The sequence below is a fragment of the Alosa alosa genome, chromosome 13, assembly GCF_017589495.1.
Source record: "Alosa alosa isolate M-15738 ecotype Scorff River chromosome 13, AALO_Geno_1.1, whole genome shotgun sequence".
Taxonomy (NCBI): Eukaryota; Metazoa; Chordata; class Actinopteri; order Clupeiformes; family Clupeidae; genus Alosa; species Alosa alosa.
This window is the reverse complement of record NC_063201.1, coordinates 5470664-5491921: the sequence shown is the minus strand read 5'-3', so window position 1 is coordinate 5491921 and position 21258 is coordinate 5470664. Positions and strand designations below refer to the sequence as shown.

General features: G+C 40.7%; 4 protein-coding genes across 6 annotated transcripts in view; 2 read left to right on the top strand and 2 right to left on the bottom strand.

Annotated features, from left to right (window-relative positions):
• The window catches only part of cblc (Cbl proto-oncogene C, E3 ubiquitin protein ligase), a 25014-nt gene extending 24652 nt beyond the window's left edge, over positions 1 to 362 (top strand). Inside the window, 1 exon segment of the mRNA XM_048262084.1 lies at positions 1 to 362. This exon segment is cut by the window's left edge and continues 1419 nt beyond it. The gene's annotated coding sequence lies outside the window, so the exon portion shown is untranslated.
• Positions 363 to 2823: 2461 nt separating this feature from the next.
• LOC125305713 (trypsin-like) lies at positions 2824 to 6304 on the bottom strand. The gene is made up of 6 exons (XM_048260628.1): positions 6279 to 6304; positions 4671 to 4898; positions 4233 to 4331; positions 3795 to 3955; positions 3301 to 3440; positions 2824 to 3088 (listed from the first exon to the last, which is right to left on the bottom strand). The coding sequence occupies exons 1-6, from the start codon at positions 6302 to 6304 to the stop codon at positions 2936 to 2938; spliced, it is 807 nt and encodes a 268-aa protein (XP_048116585.1). The 3' UTR covers positions 2824 to 2935.
• Positions 6305 to 7162: 858 nt separating this feature from the next.
• Positions 7163 to 9279, top strand: LOC125306062 (anionic trypsin-2-like). The gene is made up of 3 exons (XM_048261208.1): positions 7163 to 7439; positions 8621 to 8757; positions 9075 to 9279. Exons 1-3 carry the CDS (start codon positions 7247 to 7249, stop codon positions 9222 to 9224), a joined length of 480 nt encoding a protein of 159 aa, XP_048117165.1. The 5' UTR covers positions 7163 to 7246; the 3' UTR covers positions 9225 to 9279.
• Positions 9280 to 11778: 2499 nt separating this feature from the next.
• Positions 11779 to 20946, bottom strand: LOC125306028 (involucrin-like). 3 transcript variants are annotated; one of them, XM_048261163.1, is made up of 3 exons: positions 20884 to 20946; positions 15571 to 15615; positions 11779 to 15458 (listed from the first exon to the last, which is right to left on the bottom strand). In XM_048261163.1, exon 3 carries the CDS (start codon positions 15449 to 15451, stop codon positions 12014 to 12016), a length of 3438 nt encoding a protein of 1145 aa, XP_048117120.1. In that variant the 5' UTR covers positions 15452 to 15458; positions 15571 to 15615; positions 20884 to 20946; the 3' UTR covers positions 11779 to 12013. The 3 variants fall into 3 exon arrangements, with proteins under 3 accessions (XP_048117120.1, XP_048117121.1, XP_048117122.1); XM_048261164.1 differs by having other exon boundaries at positions 11779 to 15453; XM_048261165.1 differs by lacking the exon at positions 20884 to 20946 and having other exon boundaries at positions 15571 to 15656.
• Positions 20947 to 21258: the final 312 nt, after the last annotated feature.

Sequence of the window (21258 nt, the reverse complement as noted above, 5' to 3'; positions counted from 1 at the left end):
AAGTATAGAAAATATTCTCAAGTTAAAATGTTAAAGTTGTCTTCGGCTGAGATGTTCTGAACAGCACCAAATGTGTATGGTCACGCTGAAACCATGGGGGCCATGAAATAAATTAATTTGTACGTGTACATCTAGTGACTGTGCGCCATCGGCTTGTAGATGGTGGTGTTGAGTGAAGGGTTGCCGGTAGGGGACACTCACACAGTAGGGGACACACACACAGGCACCCCCCACACACACACACACACAAACCCCATTACCCACATACTGTACACCATACCTCTCACACAGACACACACATAACCCCTATTCATAAACTAGCACAAAACATACCCCAAACACAATATATTACCCCCCCACACACACACACTCACTCTCTCTCTCACACACACACACACACACACACACACACACACACACACACACACTTACCTACACATAGCATGAGTTGCAAGAGTAGAGGATAGGAACAAATTGACAGGCATGATTTATTTTTACGGAGAGAATATCTACTTTCTGTTTTTTTCTTTCATTATGATAAAGCATACTACTAATGAATACATGATAATTTAATATATTTTTGGGAACAATTTACACAATTAAATCTTGTTTTACAGGTTTTCTCGATTGCTTTTACCTGCTTAAGTAAACTGGAACCCACTTGGTCTTCATGACTACTTTCTTTGCATAGCAGAAGTAATCTCTTGCGAATGTGTTCACACATTTTCATTGGGTTCACACATTTCTCACACCCTTTTGCAAAACAGTTAGCACAGGTGTCATTCAAAAGCCCCAAACTCTATTGGTTTCCCCGTGCTAAACAAAAGGAAACATCTTTTCACAGGTGGTATAGATTCCTTGCATAAGTCTGAATCTCTGATACACCTGTGTGAAACTCCTTTGCACAATTCTTCAATCAGCAATCATTCATTATACATAAAAGATGTCTGTTCTGTGTTGCTATTTGCAAGTATGGATCTAATGCACATTTAGACAAAGTACTGTATTGCCTATTTGGTGGAGAAAACAGTACAAAAAGTGTTTTGCTGTAGGTTTATTTCGATGAAAGTTGTAGTTCAATGAAATTTACAGTATCTTGCTAGGTGTTTGCTATATGTCTTACATGTCAATGACAGTTACATCTTGGGAGGAATGAATAAATTATTTTTTTAATCAGTAATTTTTTTCTTTTCACAGTTTTTTTCTGATACCAGAAAAATGAGAAAGTAATGGAACAGACATAGCAAAAATGCTCATTTTGAGAACTAGATTTTGCATTTTGTTATCAAGTGTGTAATAATTGATTAAAGAGTGTTTTTGAATTGGCAACAAGTTGTAGTGTTTGAAGGCAAGATTTGCTTTTGCTGCATGTTTTAAGTGTTTTGAGAGAGTAACAGCCTTTTGCAAGCAAAATGTGTCATTTTGTCCAGAGTGCTTTTGTTCAGACACGGGTGTTAACTGTTTTGAGAATGTGATGTCAGAGTTGACACAGGTATCAAAACGATCGAGAAAAACTGTAACAATAGGGACATTTGTAACTCTGTGACTTATAAAACATATATACAGTATGTCTTAGAAGTATGTCAAAACATTTTTGGTCATATCATAGGGAAATAGTATATGACAAGTCTTCATCAGATATTTTAAAAACCACATGTTCGATATGTTGACTTTTATGGTATAAAAGTGATAATTTTCTGTAACTCCGTTACCGAGCACTTTTTGGCTTTAAAATAATATAACGATATAATTTAATTAATAATTATAATTATTTAATTATTAATCATTATTAATTTCACCAGACCATTGTGTGTTACCATTTCAGCACATGTAGGCACATACAAACTTACATATTGTTCTTAAATTTAGATTCATTGAAGATGCATAAGCGATGTTACGCGGTTTCTAAGCTAAAACATTTTTTTTCACATACGGCAAACATCACCTCACCATCCGCTAGCTGCCTGTGCTCTGAATGATGATAATCTTTGGTCATATTATTGGGGAAAAGTATAGAAACATTTAGAAGAAGAAGAAGAGTTTTTTAATGTTATATTTTGAGATTAGAAAGAAAATGGTAAAGAAATGCCGCCCACTCTGACTCCATATGACAAGTCTTCATCGGATATTTTGAGAACCACATGTTCGATATGTTGACTTTTATGGTAAAAAAGTGATGTTAAATTTCTGTAACTCCGTTACCAAGCTCTTTCTGGCTTTAAAAATATATAAAGATATAATTGCATTAATAATTATAATTATTTAATTATTAGCCTAATAATTTCACCAGACCATTTTGTGTTACCATTTCAGTACATGTAGTAGGCATGTACAAACTGACATATTGTTCTTAAATTGTGGGTCATTAAAGGTGCATAAGCGATGTTACGCGGTTTCTAAGCTAAAATATTTTTTGTCACATACAGTAAACATCACCTCACCATTCGCTAGCTGTGCTACAAATACAATGTAAAAAAACCCAGTCTCTATGGAAAGCCCAGGCAACAAAAACAACTTGGTCCAGCATGGACCATAAACACAGAACAAACTGTTCTAGCCAATCACCGACGAGATGCACGTTTAAGAGAGTTTGCACGGGAGGGAGGGGGAGGGAGTAGTGGGCTAGCTCCCTGTTTTGTTTGAACGTCAACATAAGTGACGTTACCCAACGCTTAGAGCACCTTTAATTGCTGAGTGGCACCAAAACATCTAGTGGGAGTGTAAGTCTGTTACCGCGTGATCTTCCTCCCATTGTAATGTTTTTTTCTTCGTAACAAAAGCATACAAAGATGTGTAGGAAAGCATTAGTACACATATGGTACTTACAGTTTATTTTTCCATTGTGATGCCTACAACTATAGCCCATGTTAGTCTTGCTTCACCAGCAAGGTAACAAGAGAAGCAAGAGAAGGGTTACAAGTGGAAGTCATGAGACTTATGGGTTGGCCTCCATGGTCTCCTTGATCCAGATGAGGAACTCACAGACCTTGACGTAGACGCCAGGGTACCCAGGTTGGGCACAGCCCTGACCCCAGGACACTAGTCCGTGCACTTCTCCAAAACATTCAAGAGGACTGCCAGAATCACCCTGATACATCCAGAGAGAGAGATAGAGAGAGAGAGAGAGAGAGAGAAGACAGAGGTCAGTCAGAGGTGAAGAGTGGGAAATAATATTCTCTATGTTCACCAATACACCTACAGTATGCCCAGTTGGGCCTTAGTTGATAGTTTCTACAAGATATGTTAGAATGCCAAAAATATATAGTTAGGAGATTAGCGGTTCCTTCACAGGATACTCACATTGCAGGCATCCTTGCCTCCATCCAAGTATCCGGCGCACACCATTCTGCGGGTGATCATGCCGGGGTAGGCATTCTCACATTCCTGATCGTCAACAATGGGCAAATCCAGACACCGAAGTGTATCACTGGTAACATAGTCTGCAGAGTGTGGCAACGAGTGGTGCAAGTCAGTTATTTATATGCCTTCAACATTTAGTCACTTAGCTGACACTTTTATCCAAAGCGACTTACAAAGAGGGAGCAATCAGTGCAACATGGACATGTTAGTGCATCAATACGTACTGAATGACACGTAGAATAGACAGTTCAATCACAGTTCAGTCAAAGGAAGAGGAAGAGGAAGATGGATAGTCAGGATGAAGAAGAAGATGGTCGTGGTAAGGCAAAATTTGATTTGAGATCAATACTGCTTGATCATTGATCTCCCTGTCTATAGTATCTCTGTGTAACTCTGTCTCTGTCTGTGTGCCTGTCTCTAAATCTGTCACTCACCTCCATCCGGGAAGTACTTGCCCCAGCCGGACACAGAGCAGGGCATACCCCCATAAGGGCAGCCAGAGGGGAGAGGAATGGGCTTCACAGCATCGGTCAGCTTCACTGGGTGGAAGAGCTTGATCAGCATGATGTCATAGTCCAGAGTTTGGTAGTCATAGCTGAAGTGTAAAAGGAGGGGAAAGGATTCTGACCAGGATTTGTACCAATAGTGCAGTGTGGAAGAGGGTATAGATGGTTGGAATAATAATCTCCAGCTTCATAGATCTTTATGAGAGCTCAGCTTTGAGACAACAGTACACATCACAAACAGAACTACTAATATCATAGCTTAAACAACCAATGGAGTAATGAATGAAAATTACTTTTGAACATCTGTTTAATAACATGGCAACATGCTTAATGCTAACTGCAGGTAGAGAAACACTGAGCACATACCTGGGATGCCAGATAATGTTCTCAGTCTTCATGAGCTGTTCTGTGCCCTCAAACACTCGTGTGTGGTGTTCTCCCAGAATGATCTGCATGCTGTAGGGGCTGGTGGAAGGGTTAAAAGGAACAGCACAGATGGAAAACATGAAGAAGACAAAAGAAAAGGAACAAAAGCTCAACTGTAACTAAAAAGAACTCCTTTGAGGATGTTGGATAACAAGAATTATGTATCACACATTATACATTAGAATGTGCATGTTATCATATATATTTTCTATTCTTTAGGAAAAACTATCTAAAAATATATTTACTAACACTGTTGATATTTGTCTTCATACTGAAATGATATTTATGTGTTATAAGGGTGTATTGATCAATGCGTTATAAGGGTATATTGATCAATGTGTTATAAGGGTATATTGATCAATTTCATGTAGGACTCACTTGTACCAGCAGTGGGCAACGGAGAGCACCCACTGCTCGTTGATGAGTACCCCTCCACAAAAGTGGTATCCGTAGTTAAGGGATGCCATGTATGGCTTGGAGTTTGGGGAGCACTCGTTGCCTCCGATGATCCTTCCATCCTCCCTGGGCACTGCTACTGCAAAGACATCAGGCAGGGACAAAGCCACAAAGTGATGCTGTGGTGGGAAAAGGGGCAGCTGTGGCCCACTGGTTAACACTCTGGACTTGTAACCGGAGGGTTGCCGGTTCGAGCCCCGACCAGTGGGCTGCGGCTGAAGTGCCCTTGAGCAAGGCACCTAACCCCTTACTGCTCCCCGAGCGCCGCCGTTGTAGCAGGCAGCTCACTGCGCCGGGATTAGTGTGTGCTTCACCCCACTGTGTGTACACTGTGTGCTGTTTGTGTTTCACTAATTCACCGATCACCGGTTAAATGCAGAGACCAAATTTCCCTCACGGGATCAAAAAAGTATATATACTTATAATAAATGAATAAAAATTACAGTATGTGAAACTTGGCTTGGCTGATAAATATCAGATCATGTAATGATGTTGAAAAAACAGAATTATGTACACCTGATATGAAAGTATTCATTCATTTCCAGCCTAATGGCATGTGCCCACCTGAGAGGTAATATGAAGTAATTATTATATCAAATTAATAAACAGTAACAGTGTAAGTATATATACTTTTATATACATACATAAGCAACAAAATTATATGAAAGAAAAAAAAACCCATAATAACACAGTGCATTCCAAAGTCTCATATAAACTGTGCACATTCTCCTGCACCTCTGTGATTATGCTATTAATTTACCAGCAGCTCCAGCAAGCGCCAGCAAAACAAGCAGTCTCATGGTTTCCAGATGTGTCCAGGGCCGAAGACGACAGGTCGTGCCCCAGCTCATTTATAAAGCCTCTCTACCCTACCATATCAGTGACAGACGTGTCTACCAACCTGTGGGGTTAATGCTTAATCCCAGTATCTGCTGAATATGTGTTTATGTGTGTGTGTGTGTGTGTGTGTGTGTATGTGTGTGAGAGAGAGAGGGGGGGTTTGTGTGTCTGTGTGGTGGTCAAACATGTGGGAAATATTGTAGCATACAACATATTTCCCACGAAAGAACATTGTGACTGTTCAGTAGTATTAGAAAAACAACTGGATCAAAGAAAATAGATTACTGTTATCATCTCTGTATGTACTGTCTACAGTAGTGGAATCAATCTAGTCCTGGAAATGTTGAAACTGGTTTGAACTTAATTTTGCCCTTGAAACAAAGCCAAACATTGAGTGAAATTGCCACCTGTATTTTTCTGTCAAATAGTAAAAGATGGCCAAAATGCAATGCCATTTTGGTTGTGCATCATCCGAAAAGCACTCCATCCAAGTTATTAACAATTTCTCTGGGTGGGTGGAGGGCCTGTTTGTTTTGGGGGCAGATAAGGTGGGATAGCAGGTGGCAGGGAACAGTTCAGGGTAAGGAGAGATAAACGCACCTATAAAAGTACCTGGTTGATACGTGTGGTTTCCAGTCAGGCGAGTATTTGAGCCAGCAGAATGATCTTCATCTATTTGATTGCATTCACTTTTGTGGGTGCTGCAGGTCAGTCATTTGGTTAACCCTTTAGGTGTGGGTTTTTGAACATTCTACATAGGATTCCGTTCAGCAACAATTCAAAGTTCTAAAATTCTATGTTGAATTCAATGAACCCAGATATTCTTTAGAATGTTCATTTCCAACATACTGCAGTACATGTGTGATGCATGATGGAATCCTCAACATAAATTAAATGATAAAAAAAAGATTTCATGTTTTTTAAATGAACATGATTTAATATGCATATACAATCATGCTAATTTAAACATTAAATCATTTTTCTATATTTATATGATTTTATATTTATATATTTTATTTCCTTGAATGCATGTCCTCAAAACAGACAGGAAAGCTATGTTAAGTCTTCATGATACCATACATTAGGCCTATAGCATAACATAACTGTGTGCTTTAAACATCCTTCTTACATTATACCTACCTCACTCTGCTATTCCTTGTTGTAACAGTTGCAGCCCCACTGGATGATAAGATTGTTGGTGGGTATGAGTGTGCACCGCACTCTCAACCCTGGCAGGTCTCGATCAACCTCGGCTACCACTACTGCGGAGGCTCCCTCATCAATGACCAGTGGGTCATCTCTGCTGCCCACTGTTGGCTGAAGTGAGTACTGCAGCTGTAGAAAGGCTCTCAACCATTTATTCTCTTACTGTATCATTTGATTAAGAAATTTGACAGAAATTCTTAAAAATCAAAACAAACAAAAACTCTGCTTCATGTATGCATGAGAGGAACAATGCATCAGATAATTAACTGCATAAAAATAAATATCAATGTATTTTTCTTAGATGTTGATAGAACTTCTAAGATTCAATATGTTTTCAATTCTGAGGTGAATTTTCTGAATCCTTTGATCATGCCTCTGTCACCAGTCCCTTCGCACAGATTGCCATCCTGGGTGACCACCACATCTGGGAGTATGAGGGTACCGAGCAGTACATGGCTGTGGACGCCATCTACTGGCATCAGAGCTACGACTACCAGACACTGGACCATGACATCATGCTGATGAAGCTGGCTCATCCCGTCACTGTAAACGAGTTTGTTAAGCCCATCTCTCTGCCCACGGCCTGTGCCAGCCCTGGAGACATGTGTGTGGTGTCCGGATGGGGAAACATCTACACCGACTCAGGTCTGTATCAGGAGCGGAGAGGACGTAGAGGCTGGAAAAGCTTTTTTCCAGATACTTGTCTTAGCATTTGAGTTATGAAAATATTTTTGAGTCATTACATTCTGTGTCAAATCAGACGGAATCCAGGAAAATGGTTGCAGCACCGACTCCTTTTCCTCAAAGTTTGTCTACACAATGTTTAGATTCCATAACTAAAACTTGTTAATTATTTTTGTTCAATTCAATTGTTTTCATAGTCTTTTTTCCCTGGATTGTTTACACTCTCTAAAAGGCCTTATCTTGGAGGCCATGTTTGGACATTCATATCATATCTTAAAAGGATTCCTAGCCTGACCAAACGTTGTACGGTAGAATGCAAGACAAACGTGTTCTCAGTAAGATTCAATCATTAAAAGTTTGTACCACAGTCTCATGGGACTTGGTACAATATTGGTACTTTACACACTAAATATCCATATACAGCTATTTCCACATAGATTTTTAATGTTCCTACTAGCAACCCCCCCTTATACCATTTCAGTTGCTTGAAAATGACACAAAAATACAAATACACCTTGTTTTATCCTTATTATTGTCATGATCATTTGTTGTGGAGACTTCAAATTGTGGAAAAACATTAATAAACTGATGTATTTGAAGAGGAAATAGTGACTGATACCAAATGAAAAAAAAAAACTTTTTTAATACCCTCAATATCACTGGGCACTTAATGCACATTTTTCTGAAATCTAGGGCCCTTTCGAAAGTCAAGAGACATTTAGTAGACTTTGAATAGTTTATACATGCTTATTATGAGTTAATCTTCCGCATAGAAAATTTGAGGAGGCTAAGGAAAATATTTTTCAAGATATTAATGTTCAAACATGGAATGTGTTTTTTAAGCTGTAAAAATGAAAGAATTTCAAGGTCTGAAAAAGATATGAAGACTTGCACAGAAATATTTCACAGGCCTTGGTTTTAGGACCCATTGATGATATAAACAAGGTTTGAACAAAATCTGAGATGGTGCAGCAACAACCTTATCTGATTTGATAAAGTTAAAGGTAAGATTAGATAAATATTAAAATTGTAGATTTTAGATTAAATAAGGATTCATAAAGATATGTTTTAAAGGTTAATTTTATGCAGCACATTCTCTCTCCTCTTCTTCCCTGTGCCCCTCCCCTCTCGCTTTCCCTCAGTTTTCAACCCTTTCAACCTCCAGTGTGTGGAGGTACCCATTGTGTCGACCCAGGACTGTGAGGTCTCCTACCCAGGGAAGATCACAGAGGTCATGGTGTGCGCAGGCTACCCAGAGGGAGGCAAAGACGCCTGCCAGGTGGGGGAGGAGGCTGATCTCCATTTCACATCCAGACATGAACAAGATGTTTCATAGACCCAGTCACAATGGATGGATAACAGACTTGTTATGGTTTATGTCATAGCAATAACATAGGGGTTTATGCATGCTTTCAAATTAGCTGAAAATGAGAAAACTCACCATACCCTAATATAATTCATATGTGATATTCAGTTAATGTTGCTAGGTTGTGTATCATAGTATCTTTTTGACCTTATACTTTCATAGGCCCAATAATATATGTTTCTCTTTGAGAATTATCATCTTCCTTTTCTCTCTCTCTCTCTCTCTCTCAGGGTGATTCTGGAGGCCCCATGGTGTGTAACGGAGAGCTGCAGGGCATTGTGTCTTGGGGTTATGGCTGTGCTCAACCCAACTTCCCCGGCGTCTACACTAAAGTCTGTGCCCTCATGCCCTGGATCAACGAGATCCTCTCCAGCTATTAGGCAATAAACAATAACAACAAAACAATAAACAATGACAAACTTGGACAGGGTCTTGTTGTGGATATCCACATGTAACTAGATATTATCCCTTACCAGGGATAAGAAAAACAAAGAAACAGCCCTCTTTAGGTAACAGGCTTGTCTGTCTTTCATCCTTGGTTCTCCCCTCTTTTTCAAACATTGTATACAGTACACAGTTGCAGTTGAAAAAACAACTGATTTTTATTCATGTTTATTTACATAACTTATCTACAATGGAATTGGGTCATTAAAAGAGTCTCTCTATTTTATATTTCCATATTCCATGTCCAATATGAAGGACACAAACTTTGAATACAGTTTGTATGAAGATTATATCAATATTTAAAAATGACCATTTCACCTTAATCAGTGCATTAACCCTTCCACACATGAACAGTGAAGAAAATAATTATTAACATATTGTAGTTTTGTTTATATAAATATTTTATCTTTTCAGTATTTTTCAATAGTTTTTTAGTATGTATCATACTATTACTATACTTATTAGGGCTGTCAAACAATAATAATAATACACAACATAGTAATAATACACAACACAGCATTGTAAACACAACATTAGCAATATGATTATTTCATTTCATTTAGGCCTAGGTTAGCACTTCGGACTTGTAACCGGAAGGTTGCCGGTTCGAAGCCCGACCAGTAGGCACGGCTGTAGTGCCCTTGAGCAAGGCACCTTACCCCTCACTGCTCCCCGAGCGCCCCTGTTGTTGCTCTGATAAATGCAGAGACCAAATTTCCCTCACTGGATCAAAAGAGTATATATATATATATATATATATATACTATACTAACCAACTATATACATACACAAACATGAGCAAAAAACATAAAAATATGTATTGTAGGGGGTGGGGTGGGGGTACATTTCCCACCATGCCAAAATATTGTTAAAAATCAAGTCATTAGTTAAGTGAGTCAATTAGGGCATCCCAAAGTTTTGACAGACATAGGCATGGATGGATTATGAACCCCTGGGCACAGATGCAAAAAGGCCCTCCCAGTTAAAATAAAGGGGTCCGGGGGCATGCTCCCCCAGAAGATTTGCAAAAAATAACCCCTTAAATGATGACTTCTGGCGAGTTTTGTGGAAAGAGAAGAGAAGGGTGGAGAAGAAGCAACTTCACGCAGAGGCTTGGGATTCAGGGTCCCCTGAGCCTTTTGCGATATTTTTGACAGGCCTACCATGGCCTACTGGTTAGGGAATCGGACCTGTGACCGAAGGGTGGGTTCAATCCCTGACTGGTAGGAAAAATGTGGGTGGGGGGAGTGATTGAACAGTGCTCTCCCACATCCCTTGAGCAAGGCATTTAACCTCCAACTGCTCCTGTACGCTGAATTAAGAGCTGCCCCCTGCTCTGAGTGTGTGGGTGTGCTCCTACTAAACTCACTGCTCTAAGTGCGTGTATGTGTGTACACTACCCCCCGGATGGGTACAATGCAGAGAACAAATTTCCAGTAGGATCTTCCAACAGAACTTAACCGCAGTAAATTGTACTGGTACACTTTGATAGCGCACGCCAATAACGATAAACGCAGAACCACCAGGACAACTACATTTAATTACATTTGCCAATAACTATTTCAGATTGTGGTGCTTGTTGGTTTCCTGTAGTATAGCATTTTTTCCTCATTTCTTTTTTCTATGTCCGTATATTGGGGGGACAGTTTGGTCATAACAGCATATTAACACAGTGATCCCCAAACCTTTTCTTCCGAGGGCCAGCTCACTATGCCTGGCTCTAAGAGAGGGCCAGACACTTGGAGTATATCAGTAACCATAAATATCAGTGCTGTGAACAACAACAGTCTACCTTAGTTGAATATTCCATTACATTAAATCATTGGCTATTGCAATATTGCAGTAGCCAATGATTAAATGTAATGGAATATTCAACTAAGGTAGACTGTTGTAATTCATTGTTAGCTGTGTTTATATTGCCATCATGCCATGTAAAATGTAGCTCAAATGAAATAATACTAATAAAAAGAGTCCCAAGTATATTTTATTTAAAATGTGTGAACTCTGTGTCTTTGCATACACAGCTCAAGTTGTGAACAAGCAATACCCTACAAATAATTTAAAGTTCTCAAACTATGAGAGTTTTATGAAGTGCTGGCAAAAACATCTGAAATGACCACCATTCTAACTTTCACTCACCTGATAAGAACTTTGTGAATTTGTATGAACATTTGAAGAGTAAATAAAAAATAGAAATAATTATCCCAGAAAGTCCCAGAAATATGACTTGAATAGAAGTTAGTTAGTTATTAACAATTAATTGATAAACTTTTAGAATACTTTGAGCACTGATGCAGTCAGCATAGGCCTCTTACATTGTTTGCAGGTAGGTTCATTCTGTTTTCGATGGCAAACGCGAAACAGTGCCAAAACAACCACCAGTGGACAAAAAGAGTATTACATGTGTATTGTTAAGACTCGCCATAGAGAATGAATGGGGGAAATTACGGTGGTTATAGTTTGACGATGTCGTACTCCCGTGCGGGCCAGATGCTATATACCATAGACATGTTTTGGGGGGCCACCCAAAATGAGGTGGCGGGCCGTAGTTTGGGGACCACTGACCTAACATAACAGAATAACATTGAAACAACAGTAACTGTATGAAGCTGTCTCTATAAAAACACATTAACACAAACCATATTTGAAGATGCCCAAAATAACTTTCTGAGGTATCATTATAGCTAATAGCTAGTATTTCCACCCTCCATTTTCAGCTTTCTGATTAGATGTGATCAATTCTGGCTGTCTTCAGCACCTCTCTGGCAGTGTCTGCCAGCTCCTTCAGCCCATCGGTCAGAAGGCCCAGGGTGGCGGAGCGGGACATGCTGGCCGCCCTCCTGCTTCCCCAGACGGGCACCAGGCTGTAGGCGAACTCGAGGGCTGCCCGTCTACTGCTCAGTGCAGAGAGCTCCCTGTTGCTTAGCTCCTTCTTCCGCACGGCCATGACCAAAGGTCGGGACTCCCGCACTTTCTTCAGAGAGTGGTTGTTCACTCTCTCAGAGAGCTTGTCCAGGGACTTGTCGTCCAAGCCGAAAGCGTAGTAGCACTTGATGAAGAAGGCGAGCAGGATCCCAGCGTCGCAGGCCATTGCCAGGCCGGGAATTGGTGCGATGGAGATGGTGGCTGCTGCCTTGGCGGCAGAGAGGGCCGTGCCCTCGAACACTTTGATTTTGCTCTCCAGCGCCTCAGTGGAATAGATTGGCAAGAACAATATCAGAGCTTTTTTCTTGTATTCAGGAAGATCCCTTGACAGAGTTTCCACCAGCAATGGGAAATCATATTTGTTTAAATCTAAGGAGGATATCAAGAACACTATGGGTTGAACGATTTTCTTCAAATGGTTTATACAGTCTTGTCTGATTTGGTCAAGCAATTTCTCTTCATCAAAGTTCTTCTTGTATTGTTCAGCACGAACCTCGTTGTCTATTTTTGAGCGCAGGAAATAGAACTTCTTTTTTTTAGTCAGTATCTCTCTGGCAAGCATCATATCGTTCTCTTTGAACCTCTCAGAGGAAATGATGATGAAAAAGTCATACATTTCAAATTTGACATCTTTCAGATATTTCTTTGCCTTGAACTTGGGACTCCCTGTTCCTGGCAGGTCCCATAGGTTTACATTAGGCATTGAGGGATGAGCGTATGGACACACAACCATGGAAGTCTCAGTCACCCCGGTTGGGGCCGCATCCTTGTCATCATTATCAATCCCCCTGATCGCATTGATGAAGGTCGACTTTCCTGCACCTGTCATGCCCGTCACGGCAATATTCAAAGAGACATGGTCGAGACGGCCCACCTGGTGCCTCACGTTGGAATCCTCCAGCAGTTGTATGTCGTCAGCTTCCGTGTACAAATGCTCTTGAAACTCTGGACGCTCTGAATAGGTTGGCGGCTCCATTGGTTGGGTATTTTGCCCCTTTTCTAGTGGAGCGTCTCTGGGAAATGTTTTCTGTGGATCATTCACTGCTGAGGTGTTTATGCCCTGGTAAGGTTGAGTTTTAGTGGAAACCTCTGCATTGCTGTGGTTTTGTGGCTCTTTACTTACAACTGCCGTATTGGGGTTTACTACATCTTTATTGGCATTTCTCAATGTCTTTTCAATGTGTGTCTCGGTAAGTTGTCTTGTGACAGACATCTTCTTTTCAGGTGACTGTGGCTGAGATTTGATGTACATAGTGCTTGTTGGTGGAGTTCTTATATCCTCAGGAATTCCATGTTCTGTATTCAGCTGTTTGGGATGAGCATCCTCGTTAACAAGTGACTCTTCAGAGTAGAGTTGTGCAGCGTCCCTTTTCATTTGCGTAGACTGTAAAGGGACATCCTTATGTTCTCCTGGTGGTTTGTTCTCTTTGCTGCTTTCCATTGGAGGCAGTTGATGGTGTGCACTATTCTCTACCGTAGTCTCATCCCTCTTTCTCTCAGATGTTGCAGTGACTGTTTCTTTGGACTTTTGAATGGATCTTTCAGCTGTGTGTTCTTCATTGTCTTCATCCTTTTTCATCTTTCTCAGAGGGTACAACTGATCCATCCTGTTAGAATGCTCTGAATTGAATTCAGGTTCACCCACTGTGCTATGTTCAACCAAACTTTCTGCTCGGAGATTGTCTGTACTTGTTGTCTTTTGGAGGATCATTGCAGACTTGTTCTGAGAGCTGTTTGGTGTTTTGAGCACATTATCCTGAGTGACATTGGACATTTGCTGAGACTGACCTTGTGTATTTTCAAGGAGAGTTAGGGAAGCCATTTCCTTCTCAGTGTGCATTTCCTCTGAGTTGGATATAGTGGGTGACTTTGGTATTCGTGTCTCTTCTGTCACCATGGTGGTCTCATCCCTTTGCTTGTTGCCGATGTGTTCTGAATAATCTGTGGACTTGCTTTCTGATGAACTCACCCCAGGAGGATTATCATTACTTGCATTGACATCTGTTACATTTGTGACATTTTTAAAGCAATCATCTGAACCATTTGGCTCAGTAACAGCAGCATCTTGGGAACAATTGTGGTATTCATATTCAGATTTACCCTGATTGGATAGTGTGAGCAAATTGCTGGGCATATGCTTCTCCTCTTCCTGCTGGGTAGGTGTTGCTCCTCCACCTTCTTGCTGGGTAGGTGTTGCTCCTCCTTGTTCCTGTTGGGTAGGTGCTAGTCCTCCTCTTTCTTGATGGGTAAGTGCTGGACCTCCTCCTTCTTGCTGGGTATGTGTTGCTCCTCCTTGTTTCTGTTGGGTAGGTGCTAGTCCTCCTCCTTCTTGATGGGTAGGTGCTGGTCCTCCTCCATCTTGATAGGTAGATGCTGGTCCTCCTCCATCTTGATGGGTAGGTGCTGGTCCTCCTCCTTCTTGATGGGTAAGTGCTGGACCTCCTCCTTCTTGCTGGGTAGGTGTTGCTCCTCCTTGTTCCTGTTGGAGGGGTGCTAGCCCTCCTCCTTCTTGGTGGGTAGGTGCTGGTCCTCCTCCATTTTGATGGGTAGGTGTTGCTCCTCCTTGTTCCTGTTGGGTAGATGCTGGTCCTCCTGCATCTTGATAGGTAGGTGCTGGTCCTCCTCCATCTTGATGGGTAGGTGCTGGTCCTCCTTCTTCTTGATGGGTAGGTGCTAGCCCTCCTCCTTCTTGATGGGTAGGTGCTGGTCCTCCTCCATCTTGATGGGTAGATGCTGGTCCACCTCCTTCTTGATGGGTAGATGCTGGAACTCCTCCTTCTTGCTGGGTAGGTGTTGCTCCTCCTTGTTCCTGTTGGGTAGATGCTGGTCCTCCTCCATCTTGATGGGTAGATGCTGGTCCTCCTCCTTCTTGATGGGTAGATGCTGGAACTCCTCCTTCTTGATGGGTAGGTGTTACACCTCCTCCTTCTTGCTGGGTAAGTGTTGCTCCCTCACCTTTAATGACTCTGGATACTGGTTGCACTTGAGCTTGGCTGTTTTTTTTAGAGTGTGCTTTTGAATCTGATTGATTATTTGAACTGGAATGACGTGCAAGTGCCTTTTCAACCAAAGTTGCTGCATTGTCTGTTTTATTTTCAGGTGTGCTTTGTAAACCTGTATCGGTTTTAATTGACTGCTCAGATTCTTGTGGTGGCTCATCAACAGACAATTCTGTGAGGGCATTCAAGGGGATGAATAATACACCCTTTTCATCCATTAAAATATTTGTCTCTGTCATGGCTATGCTGGTCAAGACAAATAAAATACAAGCAAAAATAATGAACAAAAAGGGGACATTTCATTTTACTGTGGTGTAGGAATATTGTGTGATATTTTTCATTAACATTAATGACTCACCTCAAAGACTCAGCTATAGACGTCACAGTCAAGATGATGTGCTTTCTGTAATTGAAAAATACCAATGAATAATACAGCTGACTAACATTAAAATGTTATTAAATTGAATGACTGTCTCTTATGACTGGATCGTTAATCTTGTTGTTAGTCAAGTTAGTCAAGTTGATGATTACATAGTAACTTGGACATTTCTCTTTTACTACAAAACCAAAAGGATCACCGTAGGCAAAGGTTATTTGTTTGACAATCTGCTGTTGAAATGTTCCTACACTCAGCTAAGACCACCATTTCACTGCAAGTGTGTATCTTATAATATTGCACATTCTATAATAATATTAATCTGAATAATATGCATCACTCTATAAAAGACATTTAAGCAATTTGACATGGGTGCCCTTGGTTACACTTTAAAATTGGTTACACTTTACTTGACAGTATTAACATAAGAGTAACATGACACTATCATGAACGTGTCATAAACAAGATAAAGGTTTATGACATCACACTTCTGTTATTAAGTGTCATTTGTTTTTTTGTCATAACAAGTTAAGGGTAGGCTTAGGGTTATGTTTAGGGTTTGGGTTAGAGTTAGGGTTAGGTTTAGGATTAGAGTTAGGGTTAGAATTAGGGTTAAAGTTAGAGGTTAGGATTAGGATTAATGTGTCATTTGTTCATCACAGTGTCATGTCACTCTTAAATGTCCCACATACTCAAGTCAAGTCAAGTCAAGTCGGTTTTATTTTTAAAGCGCATTTAAACCATACCTGTCAACACTCCCGTTTTTCCCGGGTTTCTCCCGTATTTCAAGGTCATCTCCCAGCACCCTCCCGTTTTGTTATTTCTCCCGGAAAACTCCCGTAATTTGCATGGCCATCAAACTTCATTTTAAAATCATTAGTCCATTCAGGTTGCCAGATTGTGTATGACATACACCCTACACATACACGATCACTTAGTTTCAATTTCAACCGTTTTGTCATAGGCTAAAACCTGGCAACCCAAAACCCAAATAAGGAAGCGGGTGCCGGCTGCGCAGCCTGATTCTCGTCGTAAGCAAGTGGGCTAGTTGAATGGCCTACTCCAGAACTAGTTGTTGTGAAATTGTTGGGAATTTAATTGATTAACACATCATGATTATTTTTCGTTATTGAATGTTGTTGATACACTGAACTTGTGCCCTCGGAACCAAATCTGACAGCAAGCAGCTTTGGAGTTTTGGAAGTTGGCTGCAGGCAGGCAGCTGGTGGATACATAACTGGCATAAGGTAATGGTAAGGTAAAAGCAACAACCGAAATGCAGTGTTGAAACACGTGTATGAAACGTATTAAATATGCAAACACAGATCCGGTATAAACACTGCCCCCCCTCCCCTCCAAAAAAAATCTCCCATTTTTGGAAAGCTAAATGTTGACAGGTATGATTTAAACATGCACAGAGTGCAACCCAAAGCGCTCCACAAACAAGACACAAACAAGACAAAAGATGCCGGATGGAGCGGCGTAGTCGCCAGCGACATGACATCAAGATGACATCAAGACATGACAAAAAAAAAAAACTTGACGCACCCGAGCGGTAGCGCGACAAGGTGACATCACAGAAGCGCCGTAACCATTTATACTCGCGCGTGGTGGTCGCGACACTAGTTGCAATATTCTCCTGAACAGAGGTGTCGCTGTTGTGACGTTGTGTTGTGTGTTGTAACGCTAACTACGTTACACAGCAGAAGAAGCTGCAGTAACAAATACTAGTAGCTAGTCTCTGTGATGGTAGGCTACTTCAGACTTTGGTTGCTACTATTCACACAACTACCATCATCATTATCATCTAGTTTCCAAGGTGTGTGCACAGGTAGATAGATAGATAGATAGACAGAAGGATATATAGATAGATACTTTAGTCATCCCGAGGGAAATTTTAATAATTTAAACAGTTTAGTTAGCTGGCTAGCTAGCTAGCAGCTGACTGAGTTTGTGTAATTTCCTGAAGTGGAAAGAGATTTTGTTCAGGCCTTAATAGCAGGGGCGCAGCTACCCATTTTTTGAGGGGTATGCAACAAAAAACACAAACAACTAAAGTAAAACAAAAGGCCAATAATTTACACTATTAGTGTATATGATTATTTTTTTAAAAATTCTGCCAATTTGAACTCGAAGTATTGTTAAATGGTGCATTGTCACTTTAAGAGAGTCTAAACGGTTCTCATAACGTCCTTTTGCCAGCTGTTGCTCACAAAGGATAAGGCTGATCCAACTCTAGCCTTTGTTTGCCACATTTTTAGCACAATATTAAGCTATTAATATTAGGATTGTTAGGAAATGGAAACATGTAATGAGTTGTTGCTATAGCATGACATTTCTGTTTGCAGTTTGAGCATGGTAGCCACCTAGCTATCTTAATGGAATAGGTTATGTTTCAATCGGCATATGCTTAGCAAACGCTAGTTAGTCTGTTAACGTGAATATTTGCAAGCCTCCAAGCACAGACGTCACACTTTAAATCCTACCTGTTGCTTTTCACCATCCACTTATTTAACTACTGTCGCATCCCTTGACATGCCATCTCATTTTCCCTCTTTCTTTTTCTATGTTTAGCCCCCGACAGCTTTTTTTGCTGTATCCATCTTTTTCCATAGACAAAAACTCACTACTCGTACCTGCTCACTCAGCGCTCACGGCGCCCCCACTCCCTTTTCTATGTCAAAATTCTATGATGGAATCTTATGAGATAGGGCACCTACTCTAGCCTGTTAGTCCTCTAAAATGTTATTTAACATTGAGGAAATGCAGAAATGATTTAGAAACGTACAACAGTAGCTACATATAGAATATACCAAATATATTATTATTATTATTATTATTATTATTTTACCATCGCTTTGGCGCCCCCACAGTGCTGCGCCTATGCGCCGCATATAGCGAATACCCACTTTTTGCGCCACTGCTTAATAGATATCCTTTGTTTGAAAATAAATTGCGCTGGTAACTTTGTTAACTTATCCAGCAAACTATTAAAAATTCACGACTGTAACAAAACACTGCAACTAAAAATAAATTTGTTTGAAAATAAATCTCGCGGGTAACTTTGTTAACTTATCCAGCAAACTATTAAAAATTCACGACTGTAACAAAACACTGCAACTCTCGCTTGCCCTCGAACTAGTCCATCTTCCCTGTTTCCGCTTTATCGTGCTCGTCTGAAAAAAAATAGGCTTGTTCGACTTGAGGCAGATCTGTGCAGATCTGACTTGATGTGATGCATGCTGGGTTGAACACAATGCATACTGGGATGGACGCAATGGTTACTGGTTAGAAATCCTGTCCAACTTCTGTCAGCCGGGGAGGGACTTACCACCGTGACACCATGTCACATGACCTTAAAATATTGCGGGAGTCTTAGCCTGCAGACAGATCTTGCAGTTGCCTTCCACGATCTGCACGAGGTAAAACACGCCCTCATGACGTCAGTTCAAAGACGTGATAGGGCCATTTGGGGGGAATCTCCTCATGACGATTTTGACGGGAGTCTCATGCTGCTTCCTTATGTTGGAATATGCGAAAATTAACAGAAATTGAAGGGATACCTTATATGTGATTTCTGCAACAATGGTAGGCTAGCCTACTGAAAACGTTTGGATATTCTGTTATTTTCTGCTGTTGGCTAAATAGATGGACACACATATAGGGAAAACACTTGATATTGAATTTATGTGCTACAATGAACGCCTGTTAACTGTATGACAACAGTCGTTTATTTAAACTACATCATACGAATTTATTTTGTCAGTCATCATGCTCATTTTAATGAGTAAGAATGAAATTTCTGCTGTATTTATTGCAAACAAAATTCCGCGATATCTCCCGCGAGTCATGTCAGGCAGACTGTAGCCTGTCTGTCCGGGATGAGCTGCCCTCGGTTGTAGCTCCTCTCGGCTAGCCTCTGAAGATCACGTTTACGCAGAAAGCCAGACCAAGTCAGACTCAGTCGATCTCAAACAAGTCTAATGAGTGGTGCGCTACCTCGCGATACCTGGCTTAAATTCTGGCGTGCCAGCAAGATCATTTTGACGTCACGTTGTCGCGCTACCGGTCGGGTGTGTCGAGTATGTAGAAGCCCTTACAGTATGTCAATACTGTCAAGTAAAGTGTTACAAGAAAAATCTTGGATATTCTCTGATGTTATAAAGTCCCTTTCAAACATTAAATGTTTGCGCCAGATTCCAAGTGCATGGAATTTGTCTGGGAATAGGCTACTGACGGGAGGGATGAGCTACCGCTCTGGTGTGTTTCGTTTGGGCCTTGGTTAAAATATAGCATAGGTCTACGTTGTCCTGGACAAAAGCATCTGCTGATTGCACCTTCAAATTCAACTTTCACCTACTTTTATTTAGCGTATTCTCAATTTTCTCACTCAAATGTGATGTTATGAAATCACTGCTCTCTCGCTTTGAATGAATGGATAATTCAGTGCAATATGCAAAGTGATTACAGTAAAAAGTCTGAGTGGGGATGTCGTGGGACATTGTCACTCTTGATGACTCATAGAGTACCCTTCATCCAATCAGAAGTTAAAAAAATAGTCTGACTGGATCTAACTGCTGAATCATTTATAATATCTGATGTATGTATATTCCTGTTTAATCCAGGAGATAAATTTATGATGTAGAAATAGTGATCAATTAATTTACGTGGCTTCTAAATAGAAAGACATATTTGTGTCAGTAGTATCTGTTGGTGTGATTTCAGTCATACTGCATGCGGACACCAGGATGTGCTGTGCACTCTGTGCACCACATTACATTTTAAAAATGCATAACACTGGGGATGGGAGGGTGCTATCCACAAGAGGAAGCTACCGTATGTCAAAACAATTCTCAAAATGCTTGTCTTTACCTTGGTTTTCGCACATAAATTCAGAAAGTTACACACTTACTTACACACACTGCATTAAAATGGTGTATAGCAATCAGAATTTCAAAAAATGATCGGGGGAGAAACTTCCTATCCCACAACCCCCACACTTTTAAAAAGCTTGATACGCCTCTGCACACACACACAAGCAAGCACACCCACACACACACACATATATAACTATCTACATTGAACACAGCAAAGAGATACATACATCACTCTGGCACATTTTGGAAGAGAGGTCTTATATACCTTAACTGAGATAATACAAGTTCTCCAAATGATCAAACAGTTTGACCATGCACATTTAGAAACCGTTTGTACCATTTAGTTTTTCTGCTAGATTCACACAACAGAGAACTCTACCACACGATTATGAGTTTCTAAAAAGAAAAATACACTCACCTCAATGTATTGTGTGGAGAGCAATTGGCACAAAGAACTAACTAAAGGTGTCATAAGATATATTTTTTGACGAAGTGGTTTAAACCGTGGGTGTGGCCAAGACTTTAGGCCATGCCTCCAATGTGCGGCAAAGTTGCGTGCTCACATAGGGATGAATCAATATAAATATTCTGCAGACGCACGGTGTCAGACGCATACCTGACATCAGCAGTGGTTTGAAAACCAGTCATTTCATTCTCGCCATGACCGACATGCCTAGATTATCTTGGCACAGACAGCTGCACTTCCTGAAACGCCTCTTTTACTTACCGGCAGCCACATAGCGATGACATACAGTATGGGTACTCTGACCGTTTTTGTGGGAGAGAACAATTC